At 46.4% G+C, this 15855-nt stretch overlaps 1 protein-coding gene across 1 annotated transcript in view; it reads left to right on the top strand.

Moving 5' to 3' along the window:
• Positions 1 to 10417, top strand: part of GPT2 (glutamic--pyruvic transaminase 2) — a 33031-nt gene extending 22614 nt beyond the window's left edge. The window contains exons 8-12 of the mRNA XM_080937203.1: positions 555 to 691; positions 1802 to 1976; positions 3514 to 3669; positions 5336 to 5448; positions 7537 to 10417. Coding sequence (XP_080793329.1) covers positions 555 to 691; positions 1802 to 1976; positions 3514 to 3669; positions 5336 to 5448; positions 7537 to 7627 — 672 coding nt within the window. The 3' untranslated portion in view covers positions 7628 to 10417. The remainder of the gene's footprint in view (positions 1 to 554; positions 692 to 1801; positions 1977 to 3513; positions 3670 to 5335; positions 5449 to 7536) is intronic.
• The last annotated feature ends 5438 nt before the right edge of the window (positions 10418 to 15855 follow it).

Genomic DNA, 15855 nt, shown 5'->3' on the forward strand with positions numbered 1-15855 from the left:
CTGGTCTGGGAGGAGGGCAGGGCCTCAGGCTGCCCCACTGATCCAGACAGCCAGCTTCCCTGAGTGTGGAACAGGCTGTGGGTACCAAATCTAGAGACGGGAGTGGGGGCAGGGTGCTCTGGCAAAAAGAGAAGAGACAAACCTGGCTAGTGGCATAAATGATGCCCCACAGAGTTCACCCCAGGCGGAGGACTGGAAGCTGCTCCCCTAATGGAGGAATGAACAGTGGGGGAGGGAGAGATGGGACTCCCTGGTATCACCACTGACCTGATGCACCAGACAGGCAGGCTGGAGACTGGGGACGGGGAATGCAGAAGTTAGAGAAGCGCCTAAGCTGTCTGAGGATCCAGTCTGAGGCTTTTCCCTTGCTTGTTCTGGAAGATTCCTTCAGGCTCATTCGATGTGGAAATAGCATTGGGAATGAGACCCCGACAACAGGCTAACTCTGTACCTACGTACCTCTCTTGGGTGTAGACGTCGCCTACTCTCAGCCACAGCATGTATTTGTTCAGGAGGCCTTCCCCGACTCATCACAGCTGCCGTGTTCCCCGCAGGTATACCAGGACAACGTGTACTCTCCAGACTGCAAATTCCACTCCTTTAAGAAAGTGCTCTACCAGATGGGGCACGAGTACTCCAGCAACGTGGAGCTTGCCTCCTTCCATTCCACCTCCAAGGGCTACATGGGCGAGTATGTCGGCCGCTACTCCTCTCTGCCACTGGCGGGTCTGCTTGGTCCCTGTGCTTGCCCCCTCCTTTCTGCCTGCTGCTCTACTTGTGGTACGCCCATATGGTTCAAGAGCAGCCTTCATCACTTGCTGCTGGTGTAAGAATTAGGGGGAGACAGGCGGCATCTCTCTGATAAATCTAGTGGTCCAAGAACCATTTGTATGCAGAGGCTCAAGGGAAATGCGGCCATGCTCAAAAGAAACCAGACTGGATAAGTGACGGAAGTGAAGACAGGTTCCCCTGGCAGCTCTTAAGTCTGGAACCTTCTGCTCTAACATTGCCTGAAGTCTGAGGGTCCATGAAGAGAGGAGTTAAAGGCATAGGTGCCAAGCTCTGTGTGCGAGACTGCCTTAGCACTGGGGCAGTCTCGCACCTAGGACTGAAGGACTAGTTTGGGCCTATATTTGTGACTAGTATTTACTGAGCACTTAACATGAGTTTCCTGCCATCACAAAGCCAATATGTTACCAAGGTGAGAAGAACTAGGCAAAGAGGAAAGACGTGTGTGGACAACTGAGGTCAGAGAAGAGGAAGGACTGGCCGCAGGTGGGACTGGAATTAGGGGAAGGGAGACATTTGGGAGAGCAGTCTAGGCAGAATGAAGTGTGAAGAAATGTTTTGGTTAGGCCAAGGGAGCCTCCTCCTTACATTGTTCTTGGCTTAATTCAATTAAGTGTATGAGTTGGGTTTCAGTGAACAAAATGGCCCCAAAAGGGTGACAATGTATCTCTTTTTTTGACATAATGTTTCACAGACACCAGGAAGACAGGGGCTGGGCTCCTTGAGATCTTTCAAGGACTGTGGCTTGAGAGTCTGTTTCCTCAACGTGTAGTACCCACCTCTAGGACAGGGGCCATCTCCACCTCCCAGGAAACAAGAAGGGAAGAGAGTGCTTGCTTTTCCTTGTAGGACAGTGACTTTGTAGTATTGTCCGTCCACCCACCACGGGCAAGAGCTCGGCTACAGTTGCCTGCTGGGTGCCGAGGGTGTGGTGTGCTAGACCTGGTGTCCACACTGCATTTGTGAGGTCGTCCTTAACTGGCGGATGTGTTCCTTCCACTCAACTCTCCAGGTGCGGCTACAGAGGGGGTTACATGGAGGTGATCAATTTGCACCCTGAGATCAAAGGCCAGCTGGTAAAGCTGCTCTCTGTCCGCCTCTGCCCGCCAGTGTCTGGACAGGCTGCTATGGACATCCTTGTGAATCCACCGGTACCAGGAGAGGAGTCCTTTGGGCAGTTCAGCAGGGTAAGTCCGCCTGGCCTACAGACATCACTGCTGTTGTCGGGTCACGGTAAATGAACAGCCACCACTCCATATGGCCATGCATCTGATGTTGTGTCTGGGTGTGTCCATCCACGGCCATCTTTCAAGCGGGCACTGTGATGTCTCCCGGCTGCTGAACCACCCTCATGAGTAAGGTCTAAAGATGCAACAGAGATGCAATGGGTTGGAAGTGGGAAGGCTTCCTGTGTGAGCGGATGCTCTTTCTCACTGGGAGCATGGGGCGTGCAGGACCCCAGGAGGAGAGCCCTGGCTTACAGAGATTTTTTATTACTAACCTGAAAAGAAGGGGAAGTACCTATGTCACAGCATCAATGTAAAAAAAAAGCCCACAAAACCATTTTAGATTGTAGAATTTAAATATCATTTCCCAGGCTCCTCCCCTTCTCTGGAGGGGTGGTGTGCAGAGGGGAGAGGTTGGCTTGTTTTTTTTTTTTTTTTTTTAGATGCAGGGTTTCATAGCCAAACTATTTAATTCAAGATCTTCCTGCTTCAGCCTCCTGAAGGCTAGGATTACAGGTGTACCTACCGTACTCCCCCCTCCTTCCTCTCTTTCACATCCCTACTCCTCTTTTTTTTTTTTTTTTTTTTTTTAAGTAAAATACAAACAACTAAACGTATTCTCATTTTAAATATACACCTCTATCCTGCTGTAGGAGGTGAGGCAGGAGAACCTCTGTGAGTTTGTGGTCAGCCTGGTTTCCATTGTAAATTCCATGACAGCCAGAGCAATTCAGAAAGACACTGTCTAAATACGCAGATAGACAGACAGATAGACAGACAGTTGTTTCTTTAAGGAAAGCCATTCAGATGGTTGTGCTGTCCCCTCCCATCTTAAGAACGTCTATCCCCGGTTGACACTTGAGACGTACCTAGTAAACACACAGTTCTCCACTCACCCACTCCCCAGTTGTTGACAGCCAGCATTCTGCTCTGTCCCCATGTGTGTTCTGCTGTGACTGGCTCGTTCCACTTGGCACACTGTCCTCTGGGTTATCCTGTGGAGGCCTCTCTGGGATGGAAGGCTGGGTCGGATGTCATTGCATAGCTGTACCACATACTGTTTATCTTCTCATCCTCGGCCCTCACCTTGTTATCCCTCTTGTACAACAGGACTCGCAGAATTCCCGATTGATTCTGTTCCCGCTTTGGATTCTTGTCCCGCTCTGGGACCGTTGCCGACTCTGCCCTGCCTGAGTCTGTGCTCATGTATACCACACTGACAGAGACTACGAAGGGATAATCCCTAGATGACATGAGTCTCCAGGGGGACTCGTGACTCTCGCAGAAGTGTTTCTAGGGCATTCCACCCAGGGCCATTCCGACTGACAGATGAAGAAAATCCCTGCAGAGAGACCTGTCTGTGCGTCGGTGCAGCCTTCGTCCCCTGCGCATTTACAGTGTTGGTTACATGCAGCTCATTCTGCATCACTGTGCATAAAGAGCAGCATTCATAGCCTTGTCTAGGACCATTGATTCCTGTGCTTTCTGTTATCGTCAGGAAAAAGAATCCGTCCTTGGTAACCTGGCCAAAAAAGCAAAGCTGACAGAAGATCTGTTTAACCAAGTCCCGGGGATCCAGTGCAACCCTTTGCAAGGAGCCATGTATGCGTTCCCTCGGATTCTCATTCCTGCCAAGGCCGTGGAGGCAGCTCAGGTCAGTGGACAGCTGGCCGGCTTCCTGGATTCACTTGAACTGTCTCTCACATGGCTGGCATTTTGCTTTGGCGAGCCATGGTGCTACCTCCTGGACAGATGCAATTTACTGTGTGATAGCTTCTTAGGGTCCCAGCTGCAGCAGGGTGTGGTGGTAATAGAACAAGCAAGGGGCTAACCCCAAGTGAGAGTACAGGGTGGACCTCCACGGTGCTACTCCCTAGGTGGAGGCATAGCTCAGCTGTTAACGTGCTCGCTGCTTGCAGGTCTGAGTCTGGTCTTCAGCATCTACACGGTCACTCACAGCCATCACAACTCCAGTTCAAGGGGAGCCAAACCCTCATTCTATTTCCAAAGACCCCAGACATGCATGTAGTAGTACACAGGTATATGAGCAGGTGAAACACTCATACACATAAAATAAAAACATCTCAAAACCATTAAAACAGCAACACACTGACTCTGAAGGGCAGGACCCAAGAGGGGTGTGTTACTGATGTTGGAGAAGCAATGAGAATCCTCACCTCCCCCAGCCATTGCCTCCAGCAACAGTGATTCCTAAGCCTGAATATTCGCAGTAGATGCCTTGGGTTTGGTTTACTGAGTCTCCGGGGAGCTTCCAAGTCCTCATATGCTATGCAGACCTTACTTTGAAGCTCAAGGGAAAGTACCGTGTCTGACAGTAGCACCCCCATCTTGCCCTGGAGTACCTGAATACCTTGTTAGACACTATGGGTCCAGGCCCACCCTCGATCCCTCGATGCCCAGAATCAGACTCCCCCTGCCAGAGCTGAGAATCCCCAAGGGATTGTTGTACAACCCATTCTGTTTGATGCTGTTTTCATTGCTGTGACCAGACACCTGACAAAGTACAGTGTAAGAGAAAAGTGATTTCTCTTGGCTCCCTGGGTTACGGGTTTGGTCCTCTGGTGGACAGGCTTGAGTCCTTTGAGCACAAGGCCTCTTGCTCACCTCTGGGTGAGGATCAGGAAGCAGAGGAAGGAGGAAGCCAATGCAGGTTGTCTTTTTCCTTATATCCCAGATGATGGGCACGTTCTCCATTTCTTCTGGAAATGCCTTCAGCCACATGTTTAAAAGCATGCCTCCCTAATGCCTGAGGCTTTTCTAATCCAATCGGGTTAGCTTTCTTAGCTGTCATTAGCACTGTCAGCGGTGGCTCCGAGGCTTATCTCCTGAAAGCCCTTGCTGGTTTTAGATCCCAGGGTCCATTGCTTGGCACTTAGACGCCTGCAGTCAGGGCCCATTGAACGGTTACTGGGATGGGAATGGGAAATACTAGAACCCTTGAATAGAGATCAGGAGGGCCACAGCCCTGCCTGTCCAGCCTGCCTCAGATGCCTGGGTCCCAGAACCAGCTTCCTGGCTGTGACCTGGGATCCTGCCTTACTTTGCAGGCAGGAAAGGGGGAGGAGTCTGCCACAGAGAAGAGGCACCCCTCTGCATTTTGGTTCTATCTGGCTTTGATCTCTCCACCCCAAGTGGGGTCTTGCTTTATATTTATGGCCCAGGCTGGGCTGAATTCAAGGCACTCTTTTTAGGCTTCTCAAGTGCTATGATTATAGGTGTGAACCAAAACCAACTTTTTTTTTTTTTTTTTTGGTTTAGGTTTTTAATGTGTGCTCTTAAGTTTTGTTCTCTTCCCACAGTCCCATAAAATGGCTCCGGACATGTTTTACTGCATGAAACTCCTGGAGGAGACTGGCATCTGTGTTGTGCCTGGCAGTGGCTTTGGGCAGCGAGAAGGCACCTACCACTTCAGGTATGAGACTTTCTTTGGGGTGCCGGGGGTGTTGGTCCCTTGGGTTCTTGCTTTAGAGACTGTAGGGTATGAGCCTCTCTTCTCTTTGAGTGGTTCCCATCATGGCAAGATCAGTCCCTCTGTCAGAAAAGAAGGAAGACAGAGTGCTTTACAGCTCATCTAAGTGTTCCTGGACTGTCCTGTCTCTCTGCTGCTTCCTGTCCCTTTCACGGCCTGTGCTTCTGAATGCACGGGACAAAGCCAGTGCCTTAGTTAGATTTCTCTTACCATCATAAAAAGCACTACACAAGCAACTCGGAAAGGAAATGGTGAATTTGGCCATGGGTTACAGTCCATGCTCAGGGAAAGCCAGCAGGAACCTAAAGGCAGGACCTGAAACAGCTCAGAGGAACACTGCTTACTGGCTTGCCTTCCATGGCCTGCTCAGTCTGCTTTTGTATATAATCCAGGACATCTGTCCAGGGGTGGCACCGCCCATGGTGGTCTGGGCCTTCTACATCAATCATTAATCAAGAGAAAGCCCCCACCAACTTGTCTCTAGGTGAATCAGATGGGTGGGGTCTTTTTCTTGAGTGAAATTCTTCCCAGATAAATCTATCTTTCGTCAAGTTGACAGAGAAACCAACCAGGACAGCCTGGCCCATGGCTGCACTGTGGACCATGCCACTATCCTGGACCCCAACGCCTCTACACTGAGACAGAATTAGGGCCACAAACTGAGAGGCTGTTTGTTCACAGCAATGCCTGGTCCATCTCTGTACAGATGGACACACGGATTCCCAGAGTCGTTAGGTAAATGTTCCTCAGAACGTGGTTACTTCTTCACAGCCCCTATGTCTCCTGTAGCAGATGCTAAAAAAAGAATTGTCATGAGATGCTGACATCTAGAGCCAAGTCTTTCCACAAAGATAGGGGTTGTGTCCTCAGAGAAACTGACTGCCTACCTGGCCCTTTATCCTTGGCCGGCTTCTCTGCTGTGATTCATGGTCCATCTGAAGTGGAGAGCTAAGATTGCGGTGTAGCCCAGTGGTAGATCACATGAGTGTGAGGTCCTGGCCTTCATGCCCAGCACCTCACCAAAAGTGTCCTTGTGTTGGGAAGACTGTTGTCAGGACTGCAGGGAGAGGTTTGAAACAAACCTGTGATTTGAGCTTGACTTACTGTCAGAAACTGAATACTGGGATACTCACACACACACACACACACACACACACACACACACACACAGAAGAGGGTGGCGGAGAGACAGACAGAGAGGTTCGATTTCTGAAAGATAGGCTAAGAGTCATGTTCTAGGATTAGATAGTTTGACCACTTGCCTAGCGTGCATGAACCGTAGCACAACAAAACAGGAAGAAAAATAAAAAAGGTCATGTTCTAGAAAGGTCTCTATGCCAGTCAAAATGTGCTGCTGAAGCCATATGTGGTGAGGCATGCCTGTAATGCGATCACATTAAGAAGCTGAGGCAGAAGGATTACTGTGACCTCAAAGGCAGCCTGAGCTGCAGGCTGAGCTTCAGATTAAATGTTAATGCCATGTGAAACCTTGTTTTATAAAAGAAGAGGAAAAAGGGAGCAGAGGCAGGTGGATCTCTCTGAGTTCAAAGTCAGTTTGGTCTACATAGCAAGTTCTAAGACATCTGGGGCTACATAGAGACCCCATTTTAAAATAAATACACAACCACAGCAACGAAACCATGATGCAGCCTTCTGCGGTAATGAAAAATACATTTTGGTGACTCACAATCCAGTGTTTTGCTTTAGTACACAGGTCCGACTGGAGTAGAGATGTCTGTGTGTAAACCTCGGTTGTGGTGTGTGTGTGTGTGTATTCCCAGCCTTCTGGAGGCTGAGGCAAGGGGATTGCTCGGTCCCAGGGCTTCCCGACTCTGGGCAGCTGGTGAGGACAAAGGCGCTAAGGAGCTAAGGTAGTTTCACAAGGTTAGGTGCTCTCCAGGCCTTGAGCTGTCAAAGCAAACAAGGTGGAGCCGTTTTCCTCACCCTTCCCAACTTGTCTCCACTCAGCAAGGGGTGTTGTTGGGTTCATCCTGTGAGCAGCCAGGCTGACGTCTTCCTTTTCTCTGACAGAATGACAATTCTCCCTCCAGTGGAGAAACTGAAGACAGTGCTCCACAAGGTGAAAGATTTTCACCTAAAGTTCCTGGAGAAGTACTCATGAGGATGCCTCAGGCGCCAGAGCGACACCCCAATACCACCCAGGCCTTCCTCATGAACTCTGCCTCAGACCTCATGTAGGTCACCAACCCTGTCCATCATTTTCCCAAGGAGACTTCTTTCTTTGTGCCTTGATGTTTGAGAGTTCTTCTGAGCAAACAGTGATTTTTTGCAATGTCTCGCAGGCCCTGTTTTTTTGTTTTGTTTTGTTTTGTTTTTAAGGCAACCAAAGTAGAGTCAACCTGCTTGGCGGATGTACTTGGGATTCTCTGAATCGCTGTTCTGTTTGGAAAGTTCCTTTGGGTTTTAAGCAGCCAGGCTACATTGAAATGAGGTGTTTCAGATCTGGGAAATATGTGACCGAACACGATAAGGGCTGGGAATCCAGACGTCACCAGTGAGAGCTATGGAATAAAACCCTTACCAGTGTGAAACTGTAGCAATTTGGACAGTAAACCTGAGTCTAGTGAGGACTCAGAGGAAGCTGGGCATTCTGGTCTAGAGATAGGCAGCGTTTCACAGACAAAAATATGTAGGAAATCAGTAGTAGGACAGGGGTCATCAGATACCATGTTAGATTGCTCTGGCTACCTAGAAGTTTTCTCCAGGTTTGGCTGAGCCTTTATGCATACCATTGCCCTCTGCTGGTGGCAGCAGAGATAAGCAAGGGCAGAAAATGGCGGCAATCCTTTCACAAGGCCCTGAAAGTTTTTTTTAAAATTGTTTTAAGCTGAATTTGGTTCCTTTGTAACTAACTGATCACCAGTGCCTGGTTACACTGGCTGCCAAGAAGGAGCATACAGTCAGATTCAGTGTTCTCCTCACATCAGTTTCCTGCCTCCCTCCCTCCTCTGTGGACAGCATCAAAATCAGCCATCCCTGTGTCATAAAGCAGCAGCCACCAAGCAAGTATATTCCTTGAATTAGCACACCTGGGTGGGCCATGTGCACGCCAAGGAAACAGGTGCTACTGGGAAAGCCAGGCCGGGCTTCTCTCCCATCTCTTAACTGTCTGTGTTCTTCAGTGAGAGTAGGGGGAAGCCATGGAGGAGCTCCACCTCAGGAGCCTGGGTACCCAGTGAGTCAGGAGAGCTTAAGGAGCCAGAGAGAAAGATGGGAACCAGCCTCCTGCCTATGTTTCCACACTGCAGGGGGTGCAGTTTTGAAAAAGAACTTCAAGTTGTGAACACTCATGAAGGAAGTAGCCACACCCATAACAGGATGTAATGTTCTACAACTTTTCCTTAAAAAGCTGAAGGTAGCACAAAGGCTTGTTAGGCGTATCATCCAGATGTGCTCCAGAGTTCTGAGATTCTTCCATGAAAGGTTAACTAGAAGCTAGTATATATTTTATATTTTTGTAACAACTAGCTTTTTTCATAGGGGGTGGAGGTGGAAGGGTTAGTATTTATAGTCCTAACAAGTCCAATAATTTTTATAAGTGTCTTCAAATTATAAATAATCCTTCAAATTTTGCAATGTTTACAAGGTTTTTTTAAAAGATGACAAATATGCTTGATTTGCTTTTTAAATAAAAGTTTAGCTGTTCTAAGAGATTAACATCAAATAGGAATGCTGGTTATGGTAGTTTGGATTTTCTACAGGTTCTGTTCCCATGCCTTTTCAGTTCCAGCATCACTCAAGAGTGGCATGTGGGTGGGGCTGTGGAAGCCCTGCCAGGCTGGACCTGGACAGCCCCACCTCAGAGACACTGTTTCCATTTGGATGTGAGCAGACACAGGCCTGCCTGCTCTTTGCTACTTACTGTTAGTTCTTCCGAGCTCTGAACAATAAAACACACCCAGAGTGGTGGGTGACTGATCAGCTCCCTCAATAAAAACTAAAAGTTGCCTGGGGCTGAGTGTGGTGGCATACACTTCAGTCCCAGCACTGGGGAGGCAGAGGCAGACGGGTGTGCGAGAGTCCTGTCTAATCTACATGGTAAAACCCTGTCACGTCAAAATTGAAAACAACAGAAGCAATAAATGGTTGAGTGGATGTCACTCATTATCCATGTGTGTGCATACATATATATATCTTAATATCTTGTATATTTAATATATTTTATATATGCATAAATATATGTTTTACAGGGACATATATATATGTGTTCCTGAACACTAAATGTGCCTAAAAATCACAAACTCTAACCAGTAGATTCTGCTTCTTGGGGTTTGACCCTGAAGACAGGAAGCTGGAGAAGCTTCGTGGGTTTTTTGTTTCTATTTTTGTTTTGAAGTGGTATCTTACTATCTGGCCGCCTAGTATAATAGACGTATGTACCCCAGGCTGACTTTAAACTCACTCTGTAGGCTGAGGATGACCTCGAGCTCCTGAGGCTTCTGCCTTTACCTTCCACACTGGGCTTATGAGAATGTGCCATCATTCCCCGCTCCAACAAGATGTTAAAACTGATGAACTCTTGCTAAGAGATAGAGTCTTCATAAGGCTGGTGAGGTGGGGATAGGAGCTGGAGAAGCCATGGGTCAAGTTGTGTCAATATAAGACATTGTATTGGTTTTACCCAGGTTTTCCATTCCACAGTCATTATGAAATATGCTTTCAAATTTTAAATTTTTTAAAACTATGCTTTCTATATCTTTATTAAAATGTAGAGAGCACACACACACACAACTAGGACTCTTACTAGGAATCATTAAGAACCCACTCAACATAGCTTAAACAAAGAAACTGACTATCCTGTGTAAGTTGTAGGGAAACTGGCTGTTTCTAATGTTCACTCAGGCAGAGGCTGCCTTGCCCGGTTGCATATATAAAATCTCATAGTCCCATGTGTCCTTTTCCTAAGTCAGCTTTTATGGCTTGTGAGAATCGGGTGCTTTGTGTGTGTGTGTGGGGGGGGGGTTTGGACCATGTACAGAGGAGTGAGAAGGGGTGTTAGGATCACCAGTCTTGAATAACATTGAATCACAAGATACTCCTCATAGAGAAGGGGTCGAGACAGTGCAATGCCAACAAACCTCATTTGCCACAGGTCACTTTAGTGTGAGGATGGAGGAATGTGTGTTCAAGGAGAAGTGTGTGTGTGTGTATATGTGTGTGTATGTGTGTGTGTGTACAGGAGCTCACAGGCCAGAGGCATCCCATCCCTTGGAGCTGGAACTGGGTAGTGAGCTGCTTGTGGGAGTCACAGCTAGTTGGTAGCTAAGTGGACAGACATGTATCTTCCCTCACAGGAACTCACATGGGAACACACACCAGCTATCTAGGAGGTTAAATTATACTTTATTGTACAGTTGAGTATATTAAATACAGATCAGGAACTGCAGATATCATTCTAGATGGAAGGAGGGGATAATGTTGAGACGTCTCACTGTGTAGACCTGGCTGGATTTGAACTCAAAAAGATCTGCCTGCTCCTCAGTCCCTCCTCTCTGGACCGACATGTGCTCCCCACCATGACATTCTTCGTCAGCAGAGGCCTGGACTGAGACAACAAGCCTTTAAATTCCACCAGATTCAGTCTCTTAAGGCACAGGTGGATTATTTACCAGGATACCCATGAATGATCTCACTGGATCCTGCTCTCTGAAACCTCATGAGCCAGGCCCTCTGTCCCCATTTCTCTGGGAGTTATTGTCCAGGTTCCCATGGGCTTGAACCACTAAACTCTGCCTGTGTAGACTCAAAGGTTTTTCTAGCTAGTGCTCAAAAAATTATAATAGCCAGGGAGTGGTGGCTCATACCTTTAACCACAGCCCTTGGGAGACAGAGGCTCACCTGGTCTACAAAGTGAGTTCCAGGACAGATAGGGCGACAGAGAAACTCAGTCTCAAAAAACCAAACCAAAACAGAAAATGTTTTTTTAAAAGATTTATTTATTCCATGTATGTGAGTACCACTGTGTGTCTTCAGACACACCAGAAGAGGGCATAGACTCCAATTACAGATGGTTGTGAGCCACCATGTGGTTCCTGGGAATTGAACTCACGACCTTTGCAAAATCAGCCAGTGCTCTTAACCCCTGAGCCATCTATTTCTCCATCCCAACAAAACAAAAACTTACACAACCATAGTAAGAATCCGGAAAGATGGCACCACAGTCAAGATGACTTCCTACTCTTGCACAGGACTCAGATTTGGTTACCAGCTCAGAACCATCTGTAATTCTAGTTCAATTCTAGCCAATACCCTCTTGATCTCAGCGCACCATGCTGCATGTGGTACACATACATGCAGGCAAAACAGCAATACAGAAAAAAGACATTGTTAAAAAGTATAAAAATAAAAAGAAACATGTAACACTAGCAAAGGCATTCTGACTTCCTGCTGACTCATTAGTTTGACCTTTGTACTTAGTAATTAGTGGTATTCAATGAATTAATATGTGAAAAGATAAGGAAGCTGTGAATGCATTTGAGATAGATGTGGGTCTCTAAAGAAATGATAGGAATGTGGCCAGTTTGCTTTTCTTTCTCTGAAGCCTTGGCATTGCCTTGCTGATGACAAGAAACTGAACATTGGTCGAGCCTCTATGGGAAAAAGTGAAGTCCCCCGGGCTTGTTTCTGCAGTAAGGCTTCCACAGTGACTTCGTTTAGACATTCATGGACTGATGATCCAGATTGTGATTGGGGTCCAGGATTAAGCCAGCTTTCTTCACTTTCCTGTTGCTGTGACATAGAGCCAAGGCAGCTTGTAGAAGGGAAGGCTTATGGTTATGTAGGGCTTATGGTTCCAGAGGAATGAAATTCTATAATGGCCAGGCAACATGGCAGCAAGTAGTGGGTGTATTGGCTGGAGCAGTAGCTGGGAACACACATCTCTAAACACAAACAGGAAGCAGACAGGGTTAACTCAAAAGGGGAAGAGCCCTTTGAAAGAAGTCCAACCCTAGTGATATACTTCCTCCAGCAAAGTCACAACTACTAATCTTCCCCAACTAGCTACCAACTTGGCAGACAATTATTCAAATGCCCAAGAGAAAGGGATCTCATAAGTGTTTGAACCATACATGGGGAACTAGACTCCAGGAGTTCCAGCTATAAGATGTATCTTTCTGAACTAATGGGTGAGAAGAGAATGTGAGGAAGCCATTTTGTCCTACTATGTTCTTCTCAAAGAGTTGTTTGGAGACCCCAGGAATCAAAATATTTGGGGCCAGGACAAGTTCTACCTTCAGAAGGAATGGCTCAGTTTCCCTGATGTACTCTGTAGAAGTAATCTTTAGATGCCCACAAAAAGGCCAAAATTTAAAGATTCCAATCCAGCTACAGCCAGTGGCCCACAGAGGAGCTGATATCAGCTCCTGGTGATATCAGGTTTGGTGCAGAGGTTGGTACTGGGCTTTTTACATGGATATCTCACTAATAAATGCTGATATTTTCTCAGCTATCTATACAGCATTGTCCTTGACTGAATGCATCCTAAACCACTGCCCCATGCTCATAATTTCTTGTACAAATTGAGTATCACGTGATAGGTTGACATCAGCTCTTCAGGTATGTGCCTTACTGATATTTTAGTATTTGTTTATGTTGCTTTCATAGCTGGAGGCTTTCAGGTCTTAGGTTGAAGTGTAAGACCAACAAAACAGTGTCTTTGTGTTTGTTTGGTCATTACACAATCCACTCCATCTGTGAGACAATATGAACCAAAATGGATTTGAATACCAGTGATCTGAAATTGGCCGTTAGTTTCTGGACCTCTGTGACTTACTTCAGTCTTGGTCCAAGTTACAGATGCTGCAGCCAGTGTCCTCATTTATCCCAAGTAGAGGCCATTAAATGCAGATCCCCATTTTATGAGTTTTGTTCTATTATGAGTTATAGCACAGCTTTCTATATTTAAAAATTATACTTAAGTACAAACCATTACTTGTTTGAGAAGCCAAATACATCATCATGAGAGCCTTGATGGTTTAGAAAAAAAAAAAAAGGTTGCATAAAACCTGCTGGTGTCCAGCACTGCAGGACTATATTCATTTTAAACATATCTGAGTCAGGCTTGATGGCACAATAGTCCCAGGATGACTGGGAGAACTTGATTCCAGGCACTGGGGATCAACACAGCAAAAACCTATCTGGAAAAAAAAAAGCCAAGCATCATAACTTATGTCTTGCCTATAATCTATAACCCCAGCTAATAATAAGCTATAGAAAAGCAAAGGCCACTGAAAGGGGAAAGACTTTTTTTTGTCTCCCAATCCTGTACTAATGGCTATAATGTTCTTTCAGAATTTCTCAGCTCCTTCAGATCCTCCACATCTAAGATTTAAGTTAAAAAAGCATCAAGTACTTCTGTAAGCATTTGGAATCTACTTTATGCCAATGTTCTATACACAAGAATTTTTGTGTGTTTGGTGCTACAGATCAAATCCAGTACTCATGTAAGGCAAGTGCCCTTACACTGATTTTCATGACCTGTCTAGAAAATTTGCAATCTGCCTCACAACCCTATCTCCAGTTTCAGGGGAACCAACACCCTCTCTTGGCTTTTACACAAGCTCTAGGCATGGTCAGAAAACACAGAATAAATACCCATAAAATAAAACAATAATTTACAAACATAAGGAAGAGCTGGTTCTCTTTCCCATCTTGGAAGATGGCAAGTGAAAAGCCAGGAAGCTATACACTAGGAACTGGAAATGTGGAGGCACACCTGATATGCATGGGTGTGGTTAAAAATAACTCTACATCGGTGCTGAAAGTCCAAGAGCAGTGTGTCCACATGGTATCTGTACAGGAGGGGAACCGATAGTGTGAGCAGTTAAGATTGGCTCACGTGATAGGAACCGAATAGACCAACTGCATGCCAAGAGCACAGTAGCTCCTCAGTTCAGAGAGCTGGGTATTTCAGCAGGACTAATTCCTGCAGGTCTCAGTTCAGTCTGAAGCTGGATTCCAATGTCACAGGTGGTGGCAGTCAGGTCAGCAATGGCACTGATACACCCACTTAGCAAGAAGCAAAGGCAGACAGACAAGCAACACTGGTTTTCTGGCCTCTTTAAACCTAGGCCAACTGCCAGAGGGTGCTGCCTGCTCTGGAGAAGTAGCTTCTTCCCTTCGTCCCTTCCAGAACTGCCCACACAGACATGTTGGCCATGAGACATGTTTCTTAGTTAAGATCCTACCCTGCAGACAATCACAATGGGCAAGTTCAGGGCTTTGGTTAGGTGGAACGCACAGATAGGTACTCCTCTCTGCCATGCATTTCAGAGAGGCCCTGCATATAACACTTAGCTAACTTCAAAGTTGAAGAGAAACTTGTTCTTGCAGCTGCAACAAAACCAGTTGGTGATGACAGTGGTGGTGGCTGTGGCTAAGTCTTGCAAAATATTATCCTAAAGATGTGCCAAGAGAGAAAGCTGCTGAGCTGTAGTCAAGTGCTGAAAAAGCTACAACTTGGCATTATTGAATTTGGTGGTCACTTGTGCCTAAGTCAAGCCTGACCACTTATCCCCAATAAGCCAATGAAGAGAGCCAAAACAAGTGGAAAGCAGAGAAAGGTTTATTCAACGTGGCCACATTGTGAATGGGATGAAGAGTTCAGCAGGTTCCTCAGGTCCATCTTCAGGGTCCTCAGGTAGAATCAAAGTTTAAACAGGGCTAAGGATCTGAACATTTAACCAGTTCCAGTCAAGGTGTGGCTCTGCCCAATTGTCTGGGCTTCAGTCTTATCTTGTCAGGGGATTTACAGGTCATAGAACTGTGTGAAATCTCTTTCCAGGAAACAAGTTCCACCTGGCACTCTTTCCTTCCCCCAGCATGAAATTCCTGGAGAAATTCCCATTTCTTTGGTGATCCATTGTTTTCTCAGATTGAGATACAAACTGTCATTTTTGCCAGATGGGTTACAGCATCATCCCTAGGTCACCATAGAACCAAGAGTTTTCCGGAGAAGTGGCTTGCTACTGGAGCAGGGACTTCATCCCTCTAATCAAGTTCTTTTGTAGAATGCATATGGATTCACCACCTTCACACATCTCTAGATACATAGAATCCTACTTCACAAAGGGGCTGTAGAAACCACGACAGGGAGGTGAGCTCTTTCACATAGAGAAACACAAGGTAGAGCAATGCAAGGTTAATCAGAGAGCCAGGATCAAGTGCAATCTGTTGCTCAACTTTGGGGCTGTTCCACGTTAGCTGTAAAAAAGGTACTTAACCTTCACAAATTGGTCCACATCTCTCACCAGAAACATAACTAAGTAACTGGATCATACTGTGCATTATTAGATTTTCTTTGGTGTATTTTTGGTTGGTTGGGTCTCA

This window comes from Micromys minutus, assembly GCF_963924665.1.
Source record: "Micromys minutus genome assembly, chromosome: 24".
Taxonomy (NCBI): domain Eukaryota; kingdom Metazoa; phylum Chordata; class Mammalia; order Rodentia; family Muridae; genus Micromys; species Micromys minutus.